At 53.8% G+C, this 23747-nt stretch overlaps 2 protein-coding genes and 1 long non-coding RNA gene across 3 annotated transcripts; 2 read left to right on the top strand and 1 right to left on the bottom strand.

The window, feature by feature from the left end:
• Positions 1–84: 84 nt before the first annotated feature.
• On the top strand, positions 85–18780 carry Slc12a9 (solute carrier family 12 member 9). The gene is made up of 14 exons (XM_059249351.1): positions 85–216; positions 981–1204; positions 1413–1547; positions 2420–2551; positions 5639–5947; positions 6710–6817; positions 7547–7658; positions 9539–9696; positions 9811–9893; positions 11401–11525; positions 11684–11876; positions 11976–12150; positions 12972–13118; positions 17504–18780. Exons 2-14 carry the CDS (start codon positions 1024–1026, stop codon positions 18391–18393), a joined length of 2748 nt encoding a protein of 915 aa, XP_059105334.1. The 5' UTR covers positions 85–216; positions 981–1023; the 3' UTR covers positions 18394–18780.
• Positions 8956–11913, bottom strand: LOC131898236 (uncharacterized). The gene is made up of 3 exons (XR_009375881.1): positions 11714–11913; positions 11383–11542; positions 8956–10088 (listed from the first exon to the last, which is right to left on the bottom strand). It is a non-coding gene; the product is annotated as an uncharacterized LOC131898236 (long non-coding RNA).
• Positions 18781–19030: 250 nt separating the features above from the next.
• Trip6 (thyroid hormone receptor interactor 6) lies at positions 19031–23437 on the top strand. Its single transcript, XM_059249021.1, has 9 exons — positions 19031–19402; positions 19629–19756; positions 19847–19972; positions 20232–20615; positions 21139–21232; positions 21335–21504; positions 22526–22704; positions 22926–23046; positions 23165–23437. The coding sequence occupies exons 1-9, from the start codon at positions 19294–19296 to the stop codon at positions 23294–23296; spliced, it is 1443 nt and encodes a 480-aa protein (XP_059105004.1). The 5' UTR covers positions 19031–19293; the 3' UTR covers positions 23297–23437.
• Positions 23438–23747: the final 310 nt, after the last annotated feature.

The raw sequence follows: 23747 nt of genomic DNA, 5'->3' as shown, positions 1-23747 counted from the left end.
CAGTTTGGGAGAATGTGGGCGGAGCTTGCGTGCGGACCACGCCTTGGGGGCGGGGCTTGACCCGGGACCAATGGGACGCCTTGCTGGGGAGGGCAGGCTCCGGGCCTGACATCCCGGTAGCCCGCTTGCTTTTTCCGGCCCCCTCGCCCCCTCCGCGCGTAGCGGAGCCCCCCAGGCGCGCGGGGATCACCCCGGAGCAGCTGCGTCCCTAGGGTGGTGAGTGAGCAACCTGCCGCACCCAGCTGCGGGGTGCGCTTGGCCGGCCGCAGCCCGATCCCTGGCCCCCAGGCATCCAGTTGCTGGAGCAAGTGGACAAGAACGGGTGGGTGGGGGAGGAGGACCCTGGGGACCCCCGTGATGCCAGGCGGCCTGCATGTGTGTTTGGACAATCGATGGCTCTGTTTGGACTGATAGAGTTTTGGGGGGCGGTGGTTCCTAGTAGAGATTAGAAAAATCTGGTTAGGATTGAGATGGGTTGAGAGACAGAGGTGATGGAGGGTGGAGCTTTGAGAGATTTGAAAGTTTCTTACTGCCCATGTGTGAGATGCTGTATTGGGGGTACTCGAGAGGGGCAGCTCAGGACTCGGGAGGAGGTGCTTTCTACCAGTCGCTAACTTCCCTCTGGGGAGATCTCCTTCCTCTCTGGTTTCCAGTTAAGAAGAGACCCGGTTTGACAGGGGGATCTGTGTTCCTTTTGCAGAGCCGCTGCTGTTACCCCTAGTTTTAGAGGCATAAAGGAAGGCACGGTCCCCAAGAGCTGAAAGGGGCCCCGGTTCCTTATACCCCGGGTCCGAGAGTGTGGGGAAAGTTGCTGGGACAGTTTTGAGTTTCTACACCGTGTGTGTGTGTGTGTGTGTGTGTGTGTGTGTGTCCTTTGCAACTCTCCTTTTGAGTAAGCTCTGAGTGTTTGATGAGGGTTTTGTTTCGGAGGAACAGCTCTGTGAAATTGCTTCTCAGCCCCTAAAAATCCTCTTTTACAGGTCACCTAAGCCCTTCTGTGGCTTCCTCTGCCCACGCTCAGCTATGGCCAGCGAGAGCTCCCCTCTGCTGGCCTACAGGCTTCTGGGGGAAGAGGGGGGTGCCTTCCCTCCCAATGGAGCCGGAGGATCTGGAGTGCCATCAGCCCGAAAGCTCTCCACCTTCCTGGGTGTGGTGGTACCCACCGTCCTGTCCATGTTTAGTATAGTCGTGTTTCTGAGGATTGGTGAGTAGAGCACGGATTTCCTGGGGAGGGGACAGGCCAGGCTGCAGCTAGGGATGGGCCCTAGTAGATGTGGACAGATGGAGGGTAGAAGGAAAAGACCCCCTGTGGCCTCGCGTGTGCCTCTGCTGTGGGACTCTGCTACCCAGTGGGATGGGGGTAGGGGAAGAGGATGTGACGGTCCCTTGTGACCTGCTTTTCTCCCGTTCAGGCTTCGTGGTGGGCCACGCTGGGCTGCTGCAGGCCCTGGCCATGCTCCTGGTTGCCTACATCATTCTGGCACTCACGGTCCTCTCTGTCTGTGCCATTGCCACCAATGGAGCGGTGAGAGGGGGCGGAGCCTATTGTATCCTCCAACCTAGGTGGCCTGGGTCTGGGTTGGTCTGTCTTCCAGGGTTCAGGGCGGGGAAGGGGCCACTATCTCGTATCTGAAAACAGGCCAAAGGTTTATGAATGGTGAGCAGCAGGATGAGATGGTAAAGGTGACCAGCACTCTGTCTTCATGGTAGTACCACTATCTGGTCTCCGAACAATGTTATCAGTTGGCATTTTAAGGGCAGAGGTTGTAGCTCAGTGGTAGGGTGCTTGCCTAGCACGCTTGAGGTCTGGGGTGATCCCCAGTCCTGCTCCTCTCTCACAACAAAAAAGCTTGGTGATAGTCATTTTACAGATGAGGAAAGTGGGTACCAGGTGTGGAAATGCAGGCCTGTCACCCTGGATACCTGGGAGATGGAGGCAGGAGGATGAAAAGTCCATGACCATCCTGGGCTACAGAGCAAATTTAAGTCCAGCCTGGGCAACTAATGGAGACCTTGTCTCAAAATAAAAAGAGTGGGGCACAGTGACACCTGCCTCCAATCCTAGCACTGGGGAGGTGGAGGCAGGAGGATGAGAGTTTGAAGTTATCCTACGCTACAAAGTGAGTTGGAAGCCAACCTGGGCTACTTGAGACCATCTCAAAAAAAAAAAAGAGTGAAAAGAGAGCAGGGTAATAGCTCAGGGTCGAGAGCTTGCCTGGCGGCGGGAGTGGGAAAATGGAGACGATTGTGCATTCTTATGATTCATGCAAAGATACAAGACAAGGGTGCCCTGCTGCTGAGAAGTGAGCTGATACTTACAGGAAACCTGGAAGTGAAGCTGCGGAAAGATGGGCTTACGGCCCCTTCCTCCATCTCAGTTTCTTTTCCCTTAACGCTCAACCCCTGCTTCCACTTTTAGTCATGATCAGCAGGACCCTGGGGCCGGAGGTTGGCGGCAGCATCGGCCTCATGTTCTACCTGGCCAACGTCTGTGGCTGTGCCGTGTCCCTGCTGGGACTGGTGGAGTCCGTGCTGGATGTCTTCGGGGCTGGTCTGTACTCTCCCCGACCTGGTCTTGGGGGTGCTGAGTTTTTCGGGGTCAGGGATTCTGGGGTCGTGTTTCCCAAGTGCACATGGCCTGCCTTCTGCAGAACATGTGGGCAACCCAGTGCTTCTCTCCGTCCCCTGGGAACTTACCATCTCCAGGCATGTCCAACCAGCAGCCCTCTGGCCACATGTGGCTGCGTGTGGCCAAGGATAGTTATAAATGCTCCCAACACCAAATTTTAAGCTCCCTAAAAACATTAGATTCCTGGCCGGGTGGCGCACGCCTTTAATCCCAGCACTCGGGAGGCAGAGCCAGGCGGATCTCTGTGAGTTCCAGGCCAGCCTGGTCTACAGAGCAAGATTCAGGACAGGCTCCAAAGCTACACAGAGAAACCCTGTCTTGAAAAACAACAATAACAACAAAAAAATTCCATTTTAGATATGCATTTTTTTTCTTTTTTTTTTTTTGAGGGGGGAGTGGCGAGTGCGAGGTGTGCATGTGTGATGTGTAAATATGCACGTGTGGATGACCCTACTTGAGCATGCCTATGTGGAGGCCAAAGGTCAATGTTAGTTATCTTCCTCTATGGCTCTTCGCCTTATTTACTTATTTGTAAATATTCACTATTTTTTTTTTTTTTATTATTGTGTGGAGGATAGCGGGACACACACCTGCTATGGCTTGAGTGTGGAGGTTACAGGACAAGTTTGTGAAATCAGTTCTCTCCTTCCGCCTTTATGCTGTTTGAGGGGACCAAACTCAGATCTCCAGGCTTGCTTAGCAATATTGTTTACCCACTGAGCCATCTTGCCAGTCCTCTTTATTTTTGTGTGTGTACAGTGAAGGTGGATTTATTAAGGCAAAGTAAGCAATAACTCCAAAAACCGGGCATAGTGGCGCACACCTTTAATCCCAGCACTCGGGCGGCAGAGAGGCAGGTGGATTTCTGAGTTCGAGGCCAGCCTGGTCTATGGAAAGAGTTCTAGGACAGCCAGGGCTACACAGAGAAACCTTGTCTTGAAAAGCCTAAAAGAAAAATAAGACAGACAGACAGACAGGAAGAAAGAACTCCTGAGAGTGGGAGGAGGCTCCAAGGAAGGAGACCCTTAATCCTTATTTTTTTATTATTTATTTATGTGTATGTGCCAGCATGAGTTTATGTGCACTGTGTGCATGGAGGTAAACTCAAAAGTCAGAAGATGGCCTTAAATCCCCTGGAACTAGAGTTTCCGGTGGCTTTAACAGTGTGTGTTCCGGGCACTGAACAGGTGCTCTGCAAGGGCGGGAAGCATTCTTTTTCTATTATTATTATTATTATCATTATCATTATCATTATTATTATTGACAGCGTCTCTCTACATAGCCCTGGCTGTTCTCAAACTCACTGTGTGGATCAGGTTAGCTTTGAACTCAGAGATCTGTCTGCCTCCGTTTCCCAAGGGCTGGGATCAAAGGCTCGCTCAGCAGAGCAAACTGTTTTCACTGCCAACCCTTCATCTAATGTTTTTTTTTTGAGACAGAGTCATTGCCATTGAACCCGGCTTTTGCGTGGATGTTAGGGATCCAGATTCAGGGTTCCACTCTTGCATGGTGTCTTAGCTAGGGTGACTATTGCCGTGATGAAACCCCATGACCAAAGCAACGTGGGGAGGGAAGGCTTTATTTGGTTTACACTTCCACATTGTGGTCTGTCACTGAAGGAAGTCGGACAGGAACTCAAAGAGGGCAGGAACCTGGGCCGGAGCTGATGCAGAGGCCGTGGAGGACTGCTGCTCCCTGGCTCGCTTTAGAACCACTTCTGGTACCCAAATCTGTGTTCGTCAGGTTCTAGAGTAACAGAACTTATAGAACGAGCCTCTCTCTCTCTTTCCTTCTCTCTGTCTCTCTACACACACACACACACACACACACACACACACACACACACACACACACACACATTATATATACTCTCTCTACATGGGGATTTATTAGATTGACTTACAGATGTGGTTCTGCCAATCCAACAATGGCTGCCTATGAATGGAAGGTCCAAGAATCTGGTAGTTGTTCAGTCTGTGAGGCTGGATGTCTCCGCTGGTCTTCAGTAAACACCAGAATCCTGAAGAAGTAGGCGCTAATGCCAGTGAAGGACTGGACTTGCTAGCGAGGGCGAGAACAAGCAGGCAAAGAGAAAGCTTCCTTCTTTCGGGTCCTTTAGGTGTGGTCCAGATTAAATCTAATCTAATCTCTATGGTTAGAAGGGGATCTTCCTCCTAATAATTTAATTAAAAAAAAATCCCTCACAGGTGTGCCCAGTCATTGGCGTTTTAGTCAATTCCAGGTATAGTCAAGTTGACAACCGAGAACAGCCACACACGGCAAGCAGTTTACCAACTGAGCCCTCTCACTCCCTCTTTTATTTATTTATTTAAAAGAAAAAGTCTCACGAATCCCAGATTGTCCTGGAGATAACCTTGAACTCCAGACTCCCCTGCCCCCACCTCCCCTGTGGTTACAGTACAGGTATGTACCACCATGCCTGGTTTTATGTGGGGCTGGGAATGAAACCCAGGCCTGTGTATGTATGTTAAGCGAGCACTCTGCCAACTGAGTTACAGATCCAGCTCTGTGTGTGTGTGTGTGTGTGTGTGTGTGTGTGTGGTGTGTGTGTGTGTGTGTAACATGGCCTTCCGGCGGAGGTCAGAAGACAACTTGTGGGAATTGTTTTTCTTCTAGCATGTGGGTCCCAGGGATTGAACTCAGTTTGTCTGACTTGGCAGTGGGTATATTTTAACTCCTGAGCCACCTTATTGTGTGTGTGTGTGGGTGGGGGGCAGTTCTTGAGAAGGATTTGTTAGTGACAGTGTCATGTTGCAAAGTCAAAAGATCGGACATGCCTGGTTCTAGTCAGAGAGCCTGGCCTGATGTTCTGGAAATTGCCGTAGCAAGATGGGTACCCACCAGGGAGAGCGAAGACGCTGGGGTTACCCTGAAAAGGGATGTAGGATAAAGGCGGTCTCTAGTAGCAGGTGGGTAGCAGGGGTCATAGTTAGGGCTGGGCGTCTTCTTGGGGGTCAGATCTTTTATGTCAATCCTGCTTCTTTTCAGACGTCACAGGCTCCAGTGGGATCCGGGTTCTACCCCAGGGTTACGGCTGGAATCTGCTCTACGGCTCCCTGCTGCTCGGCCTCGTGGGTGGCGTGTGCACACTGGGAGCTGGACTCTACGCCCGTGCCTCCTTCCTTACATTCCTGCTGGTTTCTGGCTCCCTGGCCTCCGTTCTGGTCAGCTTTGTGGCCGTGGAACCCAGGAACATCCAGTTGGCACCCCGACCAGGCACCAACGGTTCCTCTGTGCCACCCCGCTTTGGCCACTTCACTGGTTTCAACGGCAGCACCCTGAAGGACAACTTGGGTGGTGAGCTGAACACTGTAGTGCCGGGATGGAGATTTGTGTGTGTGTGTGTGGGTGAGGCCTTAGAATCCCCGGAGAGGGGCTGGAGAGATGCTTCCGTGGTTAGGAGTGCCCAGCACCCAGTATCAGGCAGCTCACAGTTCCAGCTTCAAGAGATATGCCACCATGCTCTGGCCTCTTTGGGCACCTGCACATGCATGGCATAAACCCCCTCCCCCATACTTATAGCAAAATATACAAATAAGTCTTAAAAACAAGAATCCCAGGAAAAGCTGTGGATGTAGCTCAGTTGGTAGGACACTTGGCTAGCTCGCACAATCGACCACTCATGGCGGTGCGTGCCTGCAATGCCAGCACTCGGGAAGTAGAGGCAGGAGGATCAGAAATTCAGTGTCATCTGTGGCCGCACAGTGAGGCCAGCCTGTAATGAGATCCCATCATGGAAGGAGGGAGGAACAGACTAAGTAAGGGTGGGTTAAGCAGAGAAGGGGGAACCTCACCTCGATTTGGGGCTGGGGAACCCACGAGCAAGCCCTGCAGGTACTTTGAGCTGGGCGGGTGAATTCAGATGGGAGCTGGGGTAGAAGAGGCCCAGGAGAGAGTACAGAGGGGAATGGGGAGGAGGCGACACACGACCCCCACACGGGTCGGGCTGGAGTCTAAGTCAGGGCTGTGGAGGGGTGGGGTAAGCCCTTGGGGAGCGTGAGAGTGGGGTGGCCGGGCCGGGATGTGTGAGGGGAACACCGATGCACTTTTCTGCATCAGCTGGTTATGCTGAGGACTACACCACAGGGGCCATGATGACCTTCGCTAGTGTCTTTGCGGTCCTCTTCAATGGCTGCACCGGCATCATGGCTGGGGCCAACATGTCAGGTGAGAGTCCGTCCTTGGTGATGCGTGCGGGTGCGTGCGTGTGTGTGTGTGTGTGTGTGTGTGTGTGTGTGTGTGTGTGTGGTGTGTATATGTGTGTATGTGGTGTGTGTGTATGTGTGTGTGTGGTGTGTGTGTGTGTATGTGTGTGTGTGTATGGCGCGTGCGTGCATGTGTGTGTGTGTGTGGTGTGTGTGGTGTGTGTGTGTGTGGCGCGTGCGTGCATGCGTGTGTGTGTGTGTGTGTGTGTGTGTGTGGTGTGTGTGTGCATGTATGTGTGTGTGTGTGTGGTGTGTGTGCATGTATGTGTGTGTGCATGTATGTGTGTGTGTGTGGCGCGTGTGTGCATGTGTGTGTGTGTGTGTGTGTGTGTGTGGTGTGTGGTATGTGTGTGTGTGGCGCGTGCGTGCATGCGTGTGTGTGTGTGGTGTGTGTGTGTGTGTATATGTGTGTATGTGTGTGTGTGTGTGGTGTGTGTGTGTATGTATGTGTGTGTGTGTGTGTGTGTGGTGTGTGTGTGTGTGTGGTGTGTGTGTGTGTGGTGTGTGCATGTATGTGTGTGTGTGTGTGTGTGTGTGTGTGGTGTGTGCATGTATGTGTGTGTGTGTGTGTGTGGTGTGTGTGCATGTATGTGTGTGTGTGTGTGTGTGTGTGTGTGTGGTGTGACTGTCACCATGACAGAGACAGGTATGCTAGAGCGGCTGGCCCCCCCTCTCTGCCCTGTCCCTCCAGGGGAGCTGAAGGACCCCAGCCGGGCGATTCCACTGGGCACCATCATCGCTGTCGCCTACACCTTCTTCATCTACATCCTCCTCTTCTTCCTCTCTAGCTTCACTTGTGACAGGTACGTGGTGGAGGGAGATGGCAGACTCTCCCTGAGGCTGAGTGTTAGAATAAGATGGTATCCTGGACCTGGGCAGGTAGGGCACGCCTTTAATCCCAGCACTCGGGAGGCAGAGGCAGGCGGATCTCTGGGAGTTCGAGGACAGCCAGGGCTACAGAGAGAAACCCTGTCTTGAAAAAACCGCCCCCCCCCCCCGCAAAAAAGGTGGTACCCTGGGTCACCAGAGGTCATCCAACAGGTACCCAGGTTGTTGGGTTGGAGGGACAGCTGGAGGTAGTTTCTCCCATTGGGAGAGAGATGGTGCCACCACGGAGGAGGGCTGGCTCCATGGCTATAGTCATCCTGTCACCAGTAGCTGCTCGTGTGAACTGTAAGCACCTTGAAGTGTGTGTGGGGGGAGGCAGGGCCTTTCTAGTAATGGAGGGTTTTTGTTGTTGTTTGTGTTCTCTTTGTGGGGGGATAGAGTAGGTTATTATGTAGCCCAGGCTGGTCTTGAACTTTCTATGTAGCAAAGGCTGGCCCTGAACATGTAATCTTCCCACCATTCTCCCAGAGTAGTGTGATTATAGGCACCCACAAGCACCTTTCTAGTAATTTACATTTGTACAAATATTTTGTCTCTTGGTCACGCACTGTTGGGAATGACAGAATCCAAGTAGGTCAAAGATAACCAGGGAATGCCATGAACACATCTGGGCACTTTTGATACATAGATCAGGCTTGCCCAGACACCAGGGCTGCAGTCACTGAGGAGGACTTTATTTTGTATTAAATTTTTAAAAAGTGTATGTGTGTGTGTGTGTGTGTGTGTGTGTGTGTGTGTGTGTGATATGTGTACATTCCTCTCCAAGGCCAAAGGGAGGCATCAGGTGTCCTCTAGTACTCTCTCTCTTATTCTTTTTTGAGGCAGGGTCTCTCACTTTGTAGCCCTGGCTGTCCTGGAACTTGCTCTGTAGACCAGGCTGGCCTCAAACTCACAGAGATCACCTGCCTCTGCCTCCCCAGCACTGTAATCGAAGGTGTACGCTGCCTCTTCCTTCTCTTTATTTTGAGGCAGAGTCTCTCACTGAACCCGGAGAACCTGTTGTCTCCTCTGGGGCTACAACCATGCTTGGCTTGTTACATGGGTGCTAGGATGCAAACTCAGGTCTTCCTGGTTACTAGGAAGTTCTCTGAACCACTGAGCCATCTCTCCAGTCCTTTGTTATATATATATATATATATATAATTTATTTATTCATTATGCATACAGTGGTCTGCCTGCATGTATGTCTGCAGCCAGAAGAGGGCACCAGATCTCATTACAGATGGTTGTGAGCCACCACGTGGGTGCTGGGAGTTGAACTCAGGTCCTCTGGGAGAACAGCCAGTGCTCTTTATCTCTGAGCCATCTCTCCAGCCCCCTTTGTTATGTTTTTAAGGCAGGATCTTGCTCCGTACCTCAGGCTGGCCTTGAACCAGAGATTCTCTCGTCCCCCCGGTAGATGTGCACCGTCATGCCTGGCCTAAACTGGTTCTTTCTTTTCTTTTCTGTTTTGACACAGGGTCTTATCCTGTGGCCTTACACTCATGGCAATCCTCCAGCCTCAGCCTCCCAAGTTCTGAGATTACAGGTGTGAGTCATCCAGTCAGGCTCTAGGACCTGGCTCCTTTTGCTTTTGAGACAGGGTCTCACATAGCCCAGGCTGGCCTCAAACTCCCTATATATAGCTGAGGCTGGTCTTGAACTCCAGACCCTCCTGACTCTGCCTCCTGAGTGCTGGCATGACAAGGCCCCCTCTAGGACATAGCTCTGGAAACAGTGTCCGCGTACCTTTTCTCACGAGGCCCTTATGATGGCTCACTGATGGACCCTTCCTCTGCCTTTTCCTCCTGGCTAGGACCCTGCTTCAGGAAGACTACGGGTTCTTCCGTGGCATCAGCTTGTGGCCCCCACTCGTGTTGATCGGCATCTACGCCACGGCACTCTCGGCCTCCATGAGCTCTCTCATCGGTGCTTCCCGAATCCTGCATGCCCTGGCCCAGGATGACCTCTTCGGTGTGGTGCCCTCTGGGTCTGCCGCGCTGCTCTGGGCTTGCCCTCCTGGGTCTGGCTCTGCCCCCTCTAGGCCGGGACTCATTTGTCTAGTGATTCTGTTTTTTTTTTTTACAGGAGTCATCTTGGCGCCGGCCAAGGTAGTCTCTGGAGGGGGTAACCCCTGGGGTGCTGTCCTGTACTCCTGGGGCCTGGTGCAGGTAAGTCTTCATTTCAGCCGCCCTGGCTAGTCTAGCTAGCAGACTGAGAACCTATCTTAGGTCTAGATAAGAGGTGTAAATGAAAATGAGGATATTGGCCAGTGATTGTTTTAAACTTGTAATCTGAATTTGGAAGTGAAGGTAGGGGAATGGATTGAAACTGAAGCCAGCCTGAGCCGCACAAGAAGACCCTGCCTGAAAATAAATAAATAAAGTGGGTAGTTCAAGCATAGAATCCTAACAGTCAGTAGACAGAGGTATAAGGATTGCAACAAGTGTAAGGCCAGGCTAGCCAGTTAGAGCCTAACACACACACACACACACACACACACACACACACACACAAGTGTGAGGCCAGGCTAGCCAGTTAGAGCCTAACACACACAGACACACACATTAGCACTCTTTGGGGTGCATTGGTATTTATTTTTATTTATTTATTTATATTGAGACAGTCTCAATATGTAGCCCTGGCTGCCCTGGAACTTGATATGTGCTCCAGAATGGCCTAGAACTCATAAATATCCGCCTGCCTCTGCCTCCTGAGTGCTGGGATTAAAGATGCGCACCAGCGTGCCTGGCCACACTTAATTTCTTAACTTTATTTTGCACTCCTAGGGATGGTACCTGGTATCTAACACATACTGAGTCATCTGCCACTGACTTCTTCCCCCCACCCCTCATCTATTTGTTTTTCTTCTGAGACAGAGTCTTTCTGTGTAGCCCAGGCTGGCCTAGAACTCTTGCCTCCCCTCCTGAGTTCTGGGGCTACTTTGGCATTCTGAAGTGTGCATTGATCTTTCTTGGGGGACACTGGCATTCTGTGGAACTTTGTGTGGGTAAACTGGCTTTATGTAGGGTTCCTTGGCACCTCCTTGGGCACACAAATATTGCAGAGAGGTGCATTGACATTCTGGTTTTGTCTATTTTTGGATTTGGGGCATTGGCATGGTCTCCCATGGTCTCTCAGACTGACCTGAAGCTTCTGGTCCTCTGTCTCTACCTCCTGAGTGCTGGGTTACAGTTGTGCACTACCATGCCTGATTTATGGGGTGCTGGGGAATAGAACCCAGGGCTTCATGAATGCCAGGCAAGCGATCTGCCGGATGAACAATGTCCCCAGCCTTGCACTGACACTTTTTTTTTTTTTTTTTTTTTTTTTAAACAAGGTCTTGCTATGTAGCCCTTACTGGCCTGGAACTCCTTATGTAGGCTGGCCTGGAACTCACAGAGAACTACATGACTTGGGGACCCCTGAGATTGGTCTAATCCCTTCCATTTCTCTGTGTGTGTACACACAGTTGCCCAAACTTGAGCGTGCATATGTGCATGCATGTGCGTGGAGGTCTGAGGACAGCTGAGGAGAACTGAGTCTCCAGTATGTGAACCGCAGGGATTGAATTCGGGTCATTAGGCTGAGCAGCAAACGTCTTTATCCACTGAGCCATCTGGCCGGTCCTTGGCATTGGCACTTTTGGCTAATGCTTACCTCTTGGCCCTTTCCCAGCTGGTGTTGCTGGCTGGGAAGCTGAACACGCTGGCTGGCGTGGTCACTGTCTTCTACTTGGTGGCCTATGCCGCCGTGGACCTGTCTTGCCTGAGTCTAGAGTGGGCTTCAGCCCCCAACTTCCGGTGAGAAACAAAGCCGCCTTGGAGAACAAACAAGGAGGAATGGGAAGGATGGGGCATTGGGGGGTGTGGGGGGCCTGGGGACTAGAGCAAGTGACTGGCAGGTGTCCAGGGCCAGCCCTGAGTGCGCTCCCTTCCTTCCTTCCGTCTGTCCGTCACAGCCCCACCTTCAATCTGTTCTCCTGGCACACCTGCCTGCTTGGGGTGGCTTCCTGCCTGCTGATGATGTTCCTCATCAGTCCCGGGGCCGCCGGTGGGTCCCTTCTTCTCATGGGCCTGCTTTCCGCTCTTCTCACCGCACGAGGAGGACCCAGCAGTTGGGGCTACGTCAGCCAAGCCTTGCTTTTCCACCAGGTTGGGGACCCAGAAGGAAGGGTGGGAGGTAGTCTTGGGAAGCTCCTTGCTTTCACCCCAGGTTTGTGTTCCCCCCTCCCACCTCCTCCTCCTTCCCAGGTGCGGAAGTACTTGCTCCGCCTGGACGTCCGCAAGGAGCATGTGAAGTTCTGGAGGCCCCAGCTGCTGCTCCTGGTGGGAAACCCTCGGGGTGCCCTGCCTCTGCTACGGCTGGCCAACCAGCTAAAGAAGGGGGGACTCTATGTACTGGGCCATGTCACTCTGGGGGACCTTGGTGAGTGACTTTCTCGCTCTTGTCCTTCCTCTCTTCTGTCTCAGAGGCTCATGTTTCTGTCCAGACTCATGCAGGCTTTGAACTCTAGGAAGGAGTAAATGGTTTAAACAACCCAGGGTGTTGCTGAGCCACACTCCAGCCCCTCACTGGGGGATTCTAGGCAGGTGCTCTACCACTGAGCCACATCCTAGCCCCTCACTGGGGGATTCTAGGCAGGTGCTCTACCACTGAGCCACACCCCAGCCCCTCACTGGGGGATTCTAGGCAGGTGCTCTACCACTGAGCCACACCCCAGCCCCTCACTGGGGGATTCTAGGCAGGTGCTCTACCACTGAGCCACACCCCAGCCCCTCACTGGGGGATTCTAGGCAGGTGCTCTACCACTGAGCCACACCCCAGCCCCTCACTGGGGGATTCTAGGCAGGTGCTCTACCACTGAGCCACACCCCAGCCCCTCACTGGGGGATTCTAGGCAGGGGCTCTACCACCCAGTTCTAGTAAATACAGCCCCAGCTCTAGTAAAGATTAATTGAGCTTGGTCAATAGCTGCTCCTTCCCCCACCCCTGTCTCTCTGTCTCTGTCTCTGTCTCTATCTCTGTGTCTCTCCTGTTTTTGAACTGCTGAGGATTGAACCCAGTCCCTTGCTCAAGCTGGGCAAACACTTCACTACTGAGCTATATTGCCAGCCCTTGTTTTTGTGAGGCAGGTTCTCCCGACATAGTCCAGCAGGCCTTGAATTTGTCATCTTCCTGCCCTAGTCCCCTGAGTATGGGGTCAGGTGTCACTGCCTGACCCCACCTTCTCTCTACTTTCTCTGCAGACTCTCTACCCTCAGACCCTGTACAGCCGCAGTATGGCGCGTGGCTGAGCCTGGTGGACCTTGCCCAAGTGAAGGCCTTTGTGGATCTCACCCTGTCACCCTCTGTGCGCCAGGGTGCCCAGCATCTACTGCGGATTTCTGGCCTCGGTGAGCTGCCCCCCCCCGCCCCCCCGCCAGTCGATGTCTTCAGGCCCCCTCAGTGGCCCCTTTCCATCTCTGCCCCCTTCGTCCAGGGAATCGACTAGACCGTAGTTCGCAAAAGGAACTCACCATACAGAGCAGATAAGACCGTAGCCAAAGATAACAGAACAGAAGCAGTCTGTCTAACAGTGACCACAGTGTCTAATTGGAGACGTGTCATAGACAGGGCATGGTGTCTGTGGTTGGCTTAAAAAAAAGTTACATTTAGCCAAGCAGTGGTGGCGCACACCTTTAGTTCCATCACTCAGGAGGCAGAGGCAGGTGGATCTCTATGAGTTCGGAGCCAGCCTGGTCTACAGAGCAAGTTCCAGGACAGCCAGAGCTACACAGAGAAACCCAGTCTTGAAAAACCAAAACAAAAAACCAAAATTACATTTAATCATTTGTGTGTGTGTGTGTGTGTGTGTGTGTGTGTGTGTGTATGGGTGTGCAAGCATGCCATGGTGCATGTGCGGAGGTCAGAAGACAGCTTTCAGGAGTCAGTTCTCTCCATCTACCATGTGAGTCCCAGGGATTTATCACAGATCATCAGAATTGACCACAAACACCCCAACTCACTGATCCATCTCGCTGGCCCTGATTTTTTTAAAGACAGGGTCCGGTGGAGCTCAGGCTGGCTGGGAACTCACTCTGTAGCTGAGGATGACCTTGACCTACTGATCCACTTGCTCGGGATCACAGGCATGCAGCACCATGTCCACTTTATGAGGTGCTGGGGATGGAACTCAGGGCTTTTTGTACGTGCGAGATAAGACCTCTATAAACTGAGCCACATCCTCGGCTCTTTCTTTTTTCTTAGGCAAACGTTAAAGAGTATTTGGGCTCTGGAGAGTATTTACAAAGAGAGTTGAAAAAATGTTTTGAGTTTTAGATGGCACCATTAAAACAGAGTTTCTTCCATCCAAATACTCACTGGGGTTAATCCTGCTTAGTGTCTGAGATCCAGTGAGGCTGGGGTGGTGTTGCCACAGATAAAGCAGATGGTTGTTAGCCACCAGAATCCAGAGAAAGCGAGACCACCGAAAACTGATGTGGTCAGCAAAGGTTTCGTGGCTAGATGCTACCTGAGCCTGGCCTGGAAAGGCTCTGTAACAGGGAAGCCAGGGTGATGGCTCACGCCTGCAGCCCTAGTGCTTGGGAGTCTGAGGCAAGAGTTCTAGGTCAGACTTCACTTTACAGCAGACCCTACCACCAACAAACGAGCAATCAAGGTGGCAGGAAGGAGCAGAATGGGGTCTCTAGGTCACAAAGGATACTAGAGGGTGATGGGAGTGATGCTTTTAGATAAAATAGAATATTGCTAGCTCTGTGACTCTTTCTGTCCATCACACACACACACACACACACACACACACACACACACACACACACACACACACACTGGTTTGAAGTTAGGGCTTTGCTTAAGTTAGGCAAGTGGTCTACTGATAAACCATGTCTCCAGCCCCTCACTGGGGGATTCTAGGCAGGGGCTCTACCACTGAGTCACACCCCAGCCCCTCACTGGGGAATTCTAGGCAGGGGCTCTACCACTGAGTCACACCCCAGCCCCTCACTGGGGATTCTAGGCAGGTGCTCTACCACTGAGCCACACCCCAGCCCCTCACTGGGGGATTCTAGGCAGGTGCTCTACCACTGAGCCACACCCCAGCCCCTCACTGGGGGATTCTAGGTGGTGCTCTACCACTGAGCCACACCCCAGCCCCTCACTGGGGGATTCTAGGCAGGTGCTCTACCACTGAGCCACACCCCAGCCCCTCACTGGGGGATTCTAGGCAGGTGCTCTACCACTGAACCAGGTCCTCAGCTCCACACTGGGGATTCTAGTGATACTTTACAGCTAAGCTACATCTCAGCCATTTTTATTTTTATTTTTTATTTTTGTGGAGATAGAGTCTCACTAAGTTGCCCAAGAGGACCTTGAATTTGAGATCCTCTTGCCTCAGCCTCCTACGCACCTAGGATTACAGGCCTGCACCCCCAGGCAGCTCCAGCTCTGTGAATCATATTGAGAGGCCTGCAGCCTTGCACTCCGGGCACCTCCATGCTCAGCCTCCTCAATCCCAAGACTAGTTAGTGTCTGTCATCTGAGTAAGCACCTCCTTCTCCACCTGCCGTCAGTCAGGCTAAAGGTCAATAGCACTGAACTTCGCACTGCTTGGTGTAAAGCAGGGTTCTGGTAATAGTCCAGGGTGGTGGGTGACCGGTTTGGCTGGTGGGTCAGCTGCTGTGCCCTCCTGCTAACAGGTTTGGGGTATCACTGAGTAGCATTTACCCCGGAGCACTTTACGAGCGACACTTACCCTGAGGAAAACGACTCCAGCAGAAATGGGCTGGGGAGTTGGCATAGCGGGTATAGCTGTCACAGTGTAAATGAAAGGACCCGAGTTCAGATCCCCAGTACCACGTAAAGGCCAGGCACCTCTGTGCGCATCTAATTCCAGCACTGGGAAGGTGGAGACAGGAAGGCCCATGGGGCCAGCCGGGGTGGCCCAGGCAGTGAGCTCTAGATTTTTTAAGACTCTGTCTCAAAAAATAAGGCTGAGGGTTGGGTGGTGGTGGCATGCAACTTTAATTCTAGCATCCGGGAGGCAGAGGCAGGTGGATTTCTGTGAGTTCTAGGCCAGCCTAGTTTACAGAGTGAGTTCCAGGACTGCCAGAGTTACATAGAGAAACCCTGTCTTGAAAAAACAAAAAACTAAAAAACAAAACCAACTCCAGCAGCTATGGCCAGGAAATTGAGAGGCCCGTGCTTTTTCTACTGCATCATTGGGACGTCTTGGACAAGAGATTTGGGTCGTTGAGGTTGGTCCAAGCTCAGCTAGGTAGGTCAGGGAATGGTCTCTTGTGTGAACAGAGATAGTCACCTCCGTGCCCAGGCCCTTTCAGGCCTGAGGCTTTCTTTAGTCCAGTGACTCCATTGCGTGGGGCCTGAGGGTGGTTCCTTATCTGTGAAAGGGGCGAATAAACAGTACTTATCTCACAGCGTTGGCACAAGGTTCAAATGAGGTGAGTGCTTTCTCCAGGATGTGGCCTCTGATAAACAACCAGATGCTCTCTGCTTCCTCATGGGTACCAGACTGCAGATCACTGTCCTGAGACCTTTGCAGTGGAAGGAAGCTGCAGCCCCATCTGCCTGGGTTGTGGCTTCTCTGGTGACTGAGGTCATGAGCTTGAACGATCAGGCTATCTGATTGTATTTTACTCAAGGCCTGGTGATGCATGCTGTAACCTCAGCTACTCTGGAGGCTGAGGCAAGGAGGGTTGTAAGTTCAAAGCTAGCTGGAGCTACCTAAGAAATCTCATTTCCTCAGTAGAGTTCAGTTTCAGTCTCTGGGTTTTCGTTGATTTGTTTGTTTTCTGGTTTAGAGAGGTTCTCACTCTGTTGCTCTGTAGCCTATGCTGCCTGAAACTGTAGCAATCTCCCTGCCTCAGCCTGGTCGTTGCTGGGATTATAGGCGGGGGGGCCATCCTGCCTGGTTGAAATGGCCTCTCTTAATGTGAAAAAGATGAGCTGTTTAAAGCCTGTGGTGGGTAACAACCAACCCTAACGCTAAAAGAACCCAGAGCCTGGGCTGTAGCTCAGTGGTAGAGCTCTTACCTAGCATGCATGAAGCCCTGAGGTCCATATCACTCCATGGACTTCATGGGATGGCGGTGATGAACACCTACAATCCTAGCATTTGGGAGGAGGATGCGGGAAGATCAGGAGTTTGAGGTCATCTTCTGCCACAGAGAGTTCCAAGCAAGCCTAGGCTGTCCTAGGCTTGTCTCAAAAAAACAAAAACCTTAAGCACATGCCTTTACTCTCAGTACTCAGGAGACAGAGGGAAGTGGATTTCTGAGTCTGTGCCTAGCCTGGTCTATAGACTGAGTTGCAGCCCAGTCAGGGCTGCATAGTGAAACTCTGTCTCAGACGATAAATGCAAGAGAGCAAGCGAGCAAAAACCCAAAACAAAACCTGAAGCAAGCTAAAACGAGGCTGGGAATGTAGCTCAGTGTTGATTGCCTAGCATGGGTAAAACACTAGATTTAATCTCCAGGACCACTCCCCCCAAAAGAAAAAAAAAATTCCTAATGCGAAATTTACATGTTTAAAGTGGAGGAGATTATTCCTAGAGATAGTCAAATAAATGCATGTGAAAGTGTTTGAGAAAGCCAAATCATTGTGCAAACGTGTGTATAATATGCTGCTGCTGTAAGGGCCCCAGCCAAGTAGGATGCCATACCTCATGGCTGACCTAAGTGTGAGTGGGCGCGTTTTATGTGGTGTAAATTCAGCCCTCAGCCTGATTTCTGTTCCTTCCTGCCTCCCTTCTTTTTGCCCCTAGGCGGCATGAAGCCCAACACGTTGGTGCTCGGTTTCTATGATGACGCCCCACCCCAGGACCATTTCCTAACAGACCCTGCCTTCTCTGAGCCTGCAGAGGGCACCCGAGAGGGCGGGTCGCCGGCCCTGAGCACGCTGTTCCCCCCACCTCGGGCTCCTGGGAGCCCCCGGGCTCTCAGCCCCCAGGACTACGTGGCCACGGTGGCAGATGCTCTCAAGATGAACAAGAATGTGGTTCTCGCCCGGGCTTGTGGGGCTCTGCCCCCGGAGCGGCTAAGCCGGGGGTCCGGGAGCAGCGCTCAGCTCCATCACGTGGACGTGTGGCCCTTGAACCTGCTGCGGCCCCGGGGTGGGCCCGGCTACGTGGACGTCTGCGGCCTTTTCCTGCTGCAGATGGCTACCATCTTAAGCATGGTGCCCGCCTGGCACAGCGCCCGGCTCCGGATCTTCCTGTGCTTGGGGCCTAGGGAGGCCCCTGGGGCAGCGGAGGGAAGACTCCGGGCTCTGTTGAGTCAACTCAGGATCCGGGCAGAGGTGCAAGAGGTGGTGTGGGGTGAAGGAGCCGAGACCGGGGAGCCCGAGGAGGAGGAAGGGGACTTTGTGAATGGTGGTCGAGGAGATGAAGAGGCCGAGGCTCTGGCTGGCAGTGCCAACGCCCTGGTGCGTGCCCAGCAGGGGCGAGGCACAGGAGGAGGAGGCCCTGGGGGGCCTGAAGGAAGGGATGGGGAGGAGGGACCCACCACAGCCCTTACCTTCCTCTACCTGCCTCGACCGCCTGCCGACCCTGCCCGCTACCCCAGATACCTGGCGCTGCTGGAAATCCTGAGCCGGGACCTGGGTCCCACCCTTCTTGTTCATGGCGTCACTCCGGTCACCTGTACGGACCTCTGATGCCTGTTCTCACAGCGTTGGATGGAGAGGGCCCAGGCCCATTCTGAACAATGGACCCCCTCCCCCAGGGACCCCGCCCTTCGGATGATGTTTTGAGGGGACCATGGTCTCCTTTGGATGGGGGGGGGGACACAGTACACTAATTCCGGGTGGCTGTCCCCACTGTACAGGGGAGGACATCGCGGCCCTGTCCCTGGCCTGCCTCCGCTTCCTTCACTGGTGCCTTGACCAGAGGGGCTGGTCTCTTCTGTGACTCTAGGCTACCTCAGTGTCCCCATCCTGGCCACAGACGCACCGCCTCCCTCTCCCCGACGTCCTTGGGTGGTGATGTTTGTGTTTTGTTTTATTTTTCTAACTACTGACCATTAATAAAAGACCGAAACACTACGGGCTTGGCTGGTGGAGCACTTCTGGTGGGGGAGGCCGGAGGGAGGCGGGTGGGAAGGGAGAGATCTGGAAGGGGGGTTGGGGACCAGAAGCCTTCAGGGTCGGTCGGTTGGTCCCGGCCGAGAGGCTGCCACGTGCAGAGCTGGGGCAGGGATCACAGAGGAGTTGCTGGGCCGCAGCGGTTTGCAGCGGTTTGCAGCCCACCCTGTGGTTTGGCTCCGGGGGAGGGCGGTCCTTTCTTAACGGGAGGGGGAGGGGGAGAGAGGAGGGTTTGCAGATTAGGGCTTAGGGGACCACGTGACCCTCCCCTAGGAATGCGGTGACGTCAGGGGGCGTGGCCGTCCCCAAAATTGGGGAGGAAGGGGAAAAAAAAAAAAAGGCAAGAAAAAGTTTCTTTGCGGGAGTCCCAAGCGGGGCGTGGGACGGGAAGGGGAAGGAAGGGACTCGAAGCTCCGGGCTCCGGGCTCGTGGGGGCCCTGACCTCTGTCTGGAGTGGAGTAACCATCCCAGACCATGTCTGGGCCCACCTGGCTCCCCCCGAAGCAGCCAGAGCCCTCCAGAGCCCCCCAGGGAAGAGCGCTTCCCCGAGGCGCCCTGGGGCCGCCACCGGCCCACGGAGCAGGTAAGTGTCCCTCTCTCTCACACCCCGGAGTGGCGGAAGAGCCGCGGCCGCTCGCCTTCACCTCTTCCCCCAGCCAGGGGCCCTCACCCTTGCTCCAGCCTTCCCTGACTCCTGTCCGCTCCCAGACGCCCCAGGCACGCGAGGGCCTCGGAGAGGCGCCCCGAGAAGGGCAGCCTTCACGAGGTACCCTTCTCCGTTCCCACCTCTCTCCTCTCCCTTTTTTTAGCACTCCAGCCCCACCCCAGGGTCAACTTTTGCCCCCTCCCACCCGAACAATGTTACCAGCCTCCGGGGGTACCAGACGATCGGGGGCCTGCCTGGGTGGGATCCCACGGAGCACCCCAGCGTCTGCAGGTGAGTGCTGGAGGTGAGGGCAGGATGTGTGGGTCTCCTCCTCAGGGTTGTGCTCTCTATTTCTTCTCCCTGCTCTGGCTCTGTCTCCAGGGGCTCCCGCCAGACAGGGGCGTCATCCGCCCTGGAAGCCTGGATGCTGAGATAGACTCGCTTACCAGCATGTTGGCCGATCTGGACGGGGGTCGCAGTCATCCTCCTCGGCGACCAGACCGACAGGTCTGTGCCCTGTGTCCTGTTTCTGCTTCCCCACTCCCCAGCCAGCCAGTTCCCTTCCGTGGATTCTCAGCCTCAAGCCACCCATTCCACTCCCCGACCTAACCTACCCCTCTTTGCAGCTGATGAACACCTAGCTCGTGCAGGCCTTGCCCGTGGGAACTTGTCAGAGATCATTGCTTCCCTGGGGTTCCCGCCTGGCGCGCATAGATGTCGTCGGATCTGGTCCTACTCACGGTTTCTGCACTGCTTGTCTCCCCAGGCTTTTGAGGCCCCTCCACCCCATGCTTACCGCGCAGGCTCCCTGAAGCCCACTGGAGGTGCTGTTCCAACCCCTATGCTCCCCGCATCCCCTTATGGCGGACCTACCCCAGCCTCCTACGCTACGGCCAGCACGCCCGCTGGTCCTGCCTTCCCTGTACAAGTGAAGGTGGCTCAACCCGTGAGGGGCTGCGGGCTGCCGAGGCGGGGAGCCTCTCAGGCCTCGGGGCCGCCTCCAGGCCCTCACTTCCCTTTGCCGGGCCGTGGTGAAGTCTGGGGGTCTGGCTATAGGAGCCACCGTGAGCCAGGAGCAGGGGTTAAGGAGGATGCCGCCGGGATACATGGCCCAGCAGGAGGAGGAAGAGGAGGCGGGCATGGGCCCCAGGTAAGTCTGGGTTGTGGGGTGGGAGCACCGTGGGTTGTGGTCGTTGTAGGTAACTGGACATTGGGTGGCACGGAGGCTGGGTGGGTGGTACTTACAATACTGGGTTTTAGGGCTGGGGATGTAGTTCAGTTGGAAGACTGCTTGCGTGGTATTGAGGAGTCCCAAGGTTCTGTCCACAGCACCACATAAACCAAGCAGGGTGGGAGGTAGAGACAGGAGGATCAGTGGATTAAGGTCCTCTTTGGCTATATAATGAGTTCCAGGCCAGCCTAGGGTATATGAGACAGTGTCTCAAAAAATAAATAAATGAATACATCAGTCCCGGGTTTTTAAAGTACTCAGAGGTCAAGGGTCAAGATGGCCAAAGAGAGGGGGCTAGGATTCTTCCACCACCCCACCCCACCCCATCGCCTTCTGAGAGATGTTCTCAGATGAGATTCCAGGGTTCCTGACCTTGCGGATTATTTATGGTATCTATCAGTCAGAGACTAGGCAGGACCACAAACCCCGATTCTCACTGCAGGTCCCCTTAAGCCAACCTCCCGAAGAGGAGCTAGAGAGACTGACCAAGAAACTGGTGCATGACATGAGCCACCCGCCCAGCGGGGAGTACTTTGGTGAGCTGGCCTGGTGGGTAGGCTGGGAGGAGGGAGGAGGAGACGGTGGGTCCGTGTTGTGGATCCGTGCAAACTGATTATCTCGTTGCTCTCAATCCTCAGGTCGGTGCGGTGGCTGTGGAGAAGACGTGGTTGGCGATGGGGCTGGGGTGGTGGCCCTGGACCGTGTCTTCCATATTGGTTGTTTTGTGTGTTCTACCTGTCGGGCCCAGCTCCGGGGCCAGCATTTCTATGCTGTGGAGAGGAGGGCGTATTGTGAGAGCTGCTATGTGGTGAGTGGTTGGGCTGGGGGAGAGCAGGGTAAACCGTGCATCAGGGCGGGTTCCCATCCCAGAGAGGGCCAGATACTCAGTCAGATGGGGCAGAAGACAGGGGGCTTGAAGCTGGGCACTCGAGCTGAGTTACAAGAAGGGAAGGAGCCTGGACGGGTTGGTGGCCCTGGCCTATCTGGAGGAGAGATGATCAGGAGTTTGAGGCCAGCCTCAGCTACAAAGCGGGTTTGAAGCCAGCCTGGCGCACATGTTTCCAAAGATCAGTTGGTCCATTAACCAAAAGAAGATTTGGGGTTTTGTTTCTTTGATTGCTTGTTAGTTGTTTGGGGGCAGTATGTATCCCAGGCTGGCCTGCAACTCTTATGTATAGCTAAGGAAGACTTTGCATTTCCTGCCTCTATCCGTGGGGTATGGAGATTCCCAGTGTGTCCCACCAGATCTGTTCTTTGTGGTGTTCGAATGGAACCCAGGGCTTCGTGCATGCTAAGCAAACACCTTACCAACTGAGCTACAGCCCCCAGACCAAGGAGTTAAATGTGGAACTAGCTGAAGGGGGGAGGGGAGGCAGAGAACAGCTGTTCCTTTCAAATGGGAGGCCGGCCTGCCTGCCTTCCTGCCTTCCTTCCTTCCTTCTTTCCTTCCTTCCAGGCCAAGTCTCACTATGTAGCCCAGGCTGGCCCTGAAGTCATGGGCCTCCTGCCTCAGCCTCCCAAGAGCTAGGAAAACAGATGTGTGCCAGTCACCACCATGCCCAGCTAGAAGGCATTTTAGAGTTGAGGTAATTTGTGAAAGTCTGACAACATTCCTCAGAGGCAGGCATTACTGTTGACTCATCTTACCGGAAAAGGAAGTGTGTGGAGGCTAAATTCCTTGTCTAGAAGCTGCAATGCTGACGTGCCGAGACCACCTCCCCCTGACTCCTGTGCGGGGAACTACGCACTCCAGATGTGTGGGAGGCCAGTGTGCCTTCCTGGCTGCTGCGACTTCCCTCACTGACCCTCCTTCCTCTCTCTCCCATGAGGCCACCTTAGAGAAGTGTTCCACGTGCTCTGAACCCATCCTAGACCGAATCCTGAGGGCTATGGGGAAGGCTTACCACCCTGGATGCTTCACCTGTGTGGTGTGTCACCGTGGCCTCGATGGCATCCCTTTCACCGTGGATGCCACCAGCCAGATCCACTGCATCGAGGATTTCCACAGGTCTTGCCTTAACTCAGAATATTGGACCTAGCCTGTGTCTTCACGTCTCTCTAACTTCTGGTCCTCCCTTGCTTTGACATCACTTTCTTCCCCAAGACCCAAAAGCCATCTCTCCAATCCTTCTCATTTCCCTCCCCCTTTCCACCTTCACTGGGCTCCATTGTGAGCCTCCTGTGGGGAGGGAGGGACCTGAGAGCCCCCTTGGTTCCCTTCCGCCTCAGGAAATTTGCCCCACGATGCTCAGTGTGTGGTGGGGCCATCATGCCAGAACCAGGTCAGGAGGAGACAGTGAGAATCGTTGCTCTGGATCGAAGTTTCCACATTGGCTGTTACAAGTGTGAGGTGAGGGGGTCCCTGGCCCAGGAGTGAGGGCTTTGCGGAGCCGGGAGGCTGCGGGAGAGCAGTAAGGGAAAAGACCCGAGCGCGTAGGCTGACGGGAAGGCGTGGTTTCTCTCCACAGGAGTGCGGGCTGCTGCTGTCCTCTGAGGGTGAGTGCCAAGGCTGCTACCCGCTGGATGGGCACATCCTGTGCAAGGCTTGCAGTGCCTGGCGCATCCAAGAGCTCTCGGCCACTGTCACCACTGACTGTTGACTCTTCCTGGAAGTACCTGCTGGGATCTCAGCCCCCATCCATCACCTCCCCACCCCCTGCCCCCGACATCTGCCTTTACTGTTGGTCGACAAACGCCGTTGCTTTTTCATGAAATAATAATCCCTGAAGAGTTTAAAAGCACTTTAAGTCTGCTGTTTCATTGGAATCTTTTTTTTTTAATTTTTTAGATTTATGTATTTATTATGTATACAGCATATGTGACTGCAGGCCAGAAGAGGGCACCAGATTTCATTACAGATGGCTGTGAGCCACCATGTGGTTGCTGGGAATTGAACTCAGGTCCCCTGGAAGAGCAGTCAGTGCTCTTAACCTCTGAGCCATCTCTCCAGCACCTCATTGGAATCTTACAGGGTGACGCCGTGTAAACTTCAAATCCCAGCACTTGGGAGGCAGAGGCCGGCGGATCTCTGAGTTCAAGGCCAGCCTGGAC

The sequence above is a fragment of the Peromyscus eremicus genome, chromosome 23 (assembly GCF_949786415.1).
Source record: "Peromyscus eremicus chromosome 23, PerEre_H2_v1, whole genome shotgun sequence".
Lineage (NCBI taxonomy): Eukaryota > Metazoa > Chordata > Mammalia > Rodentia > Cricetidae > Peromyscus > Peromyscus eremicus.
The sequence above is the reverse complement of the archived record's forward strand: the minus strand, read 5'-3'. Positions and strand labels throughout refer to the sequence as shown.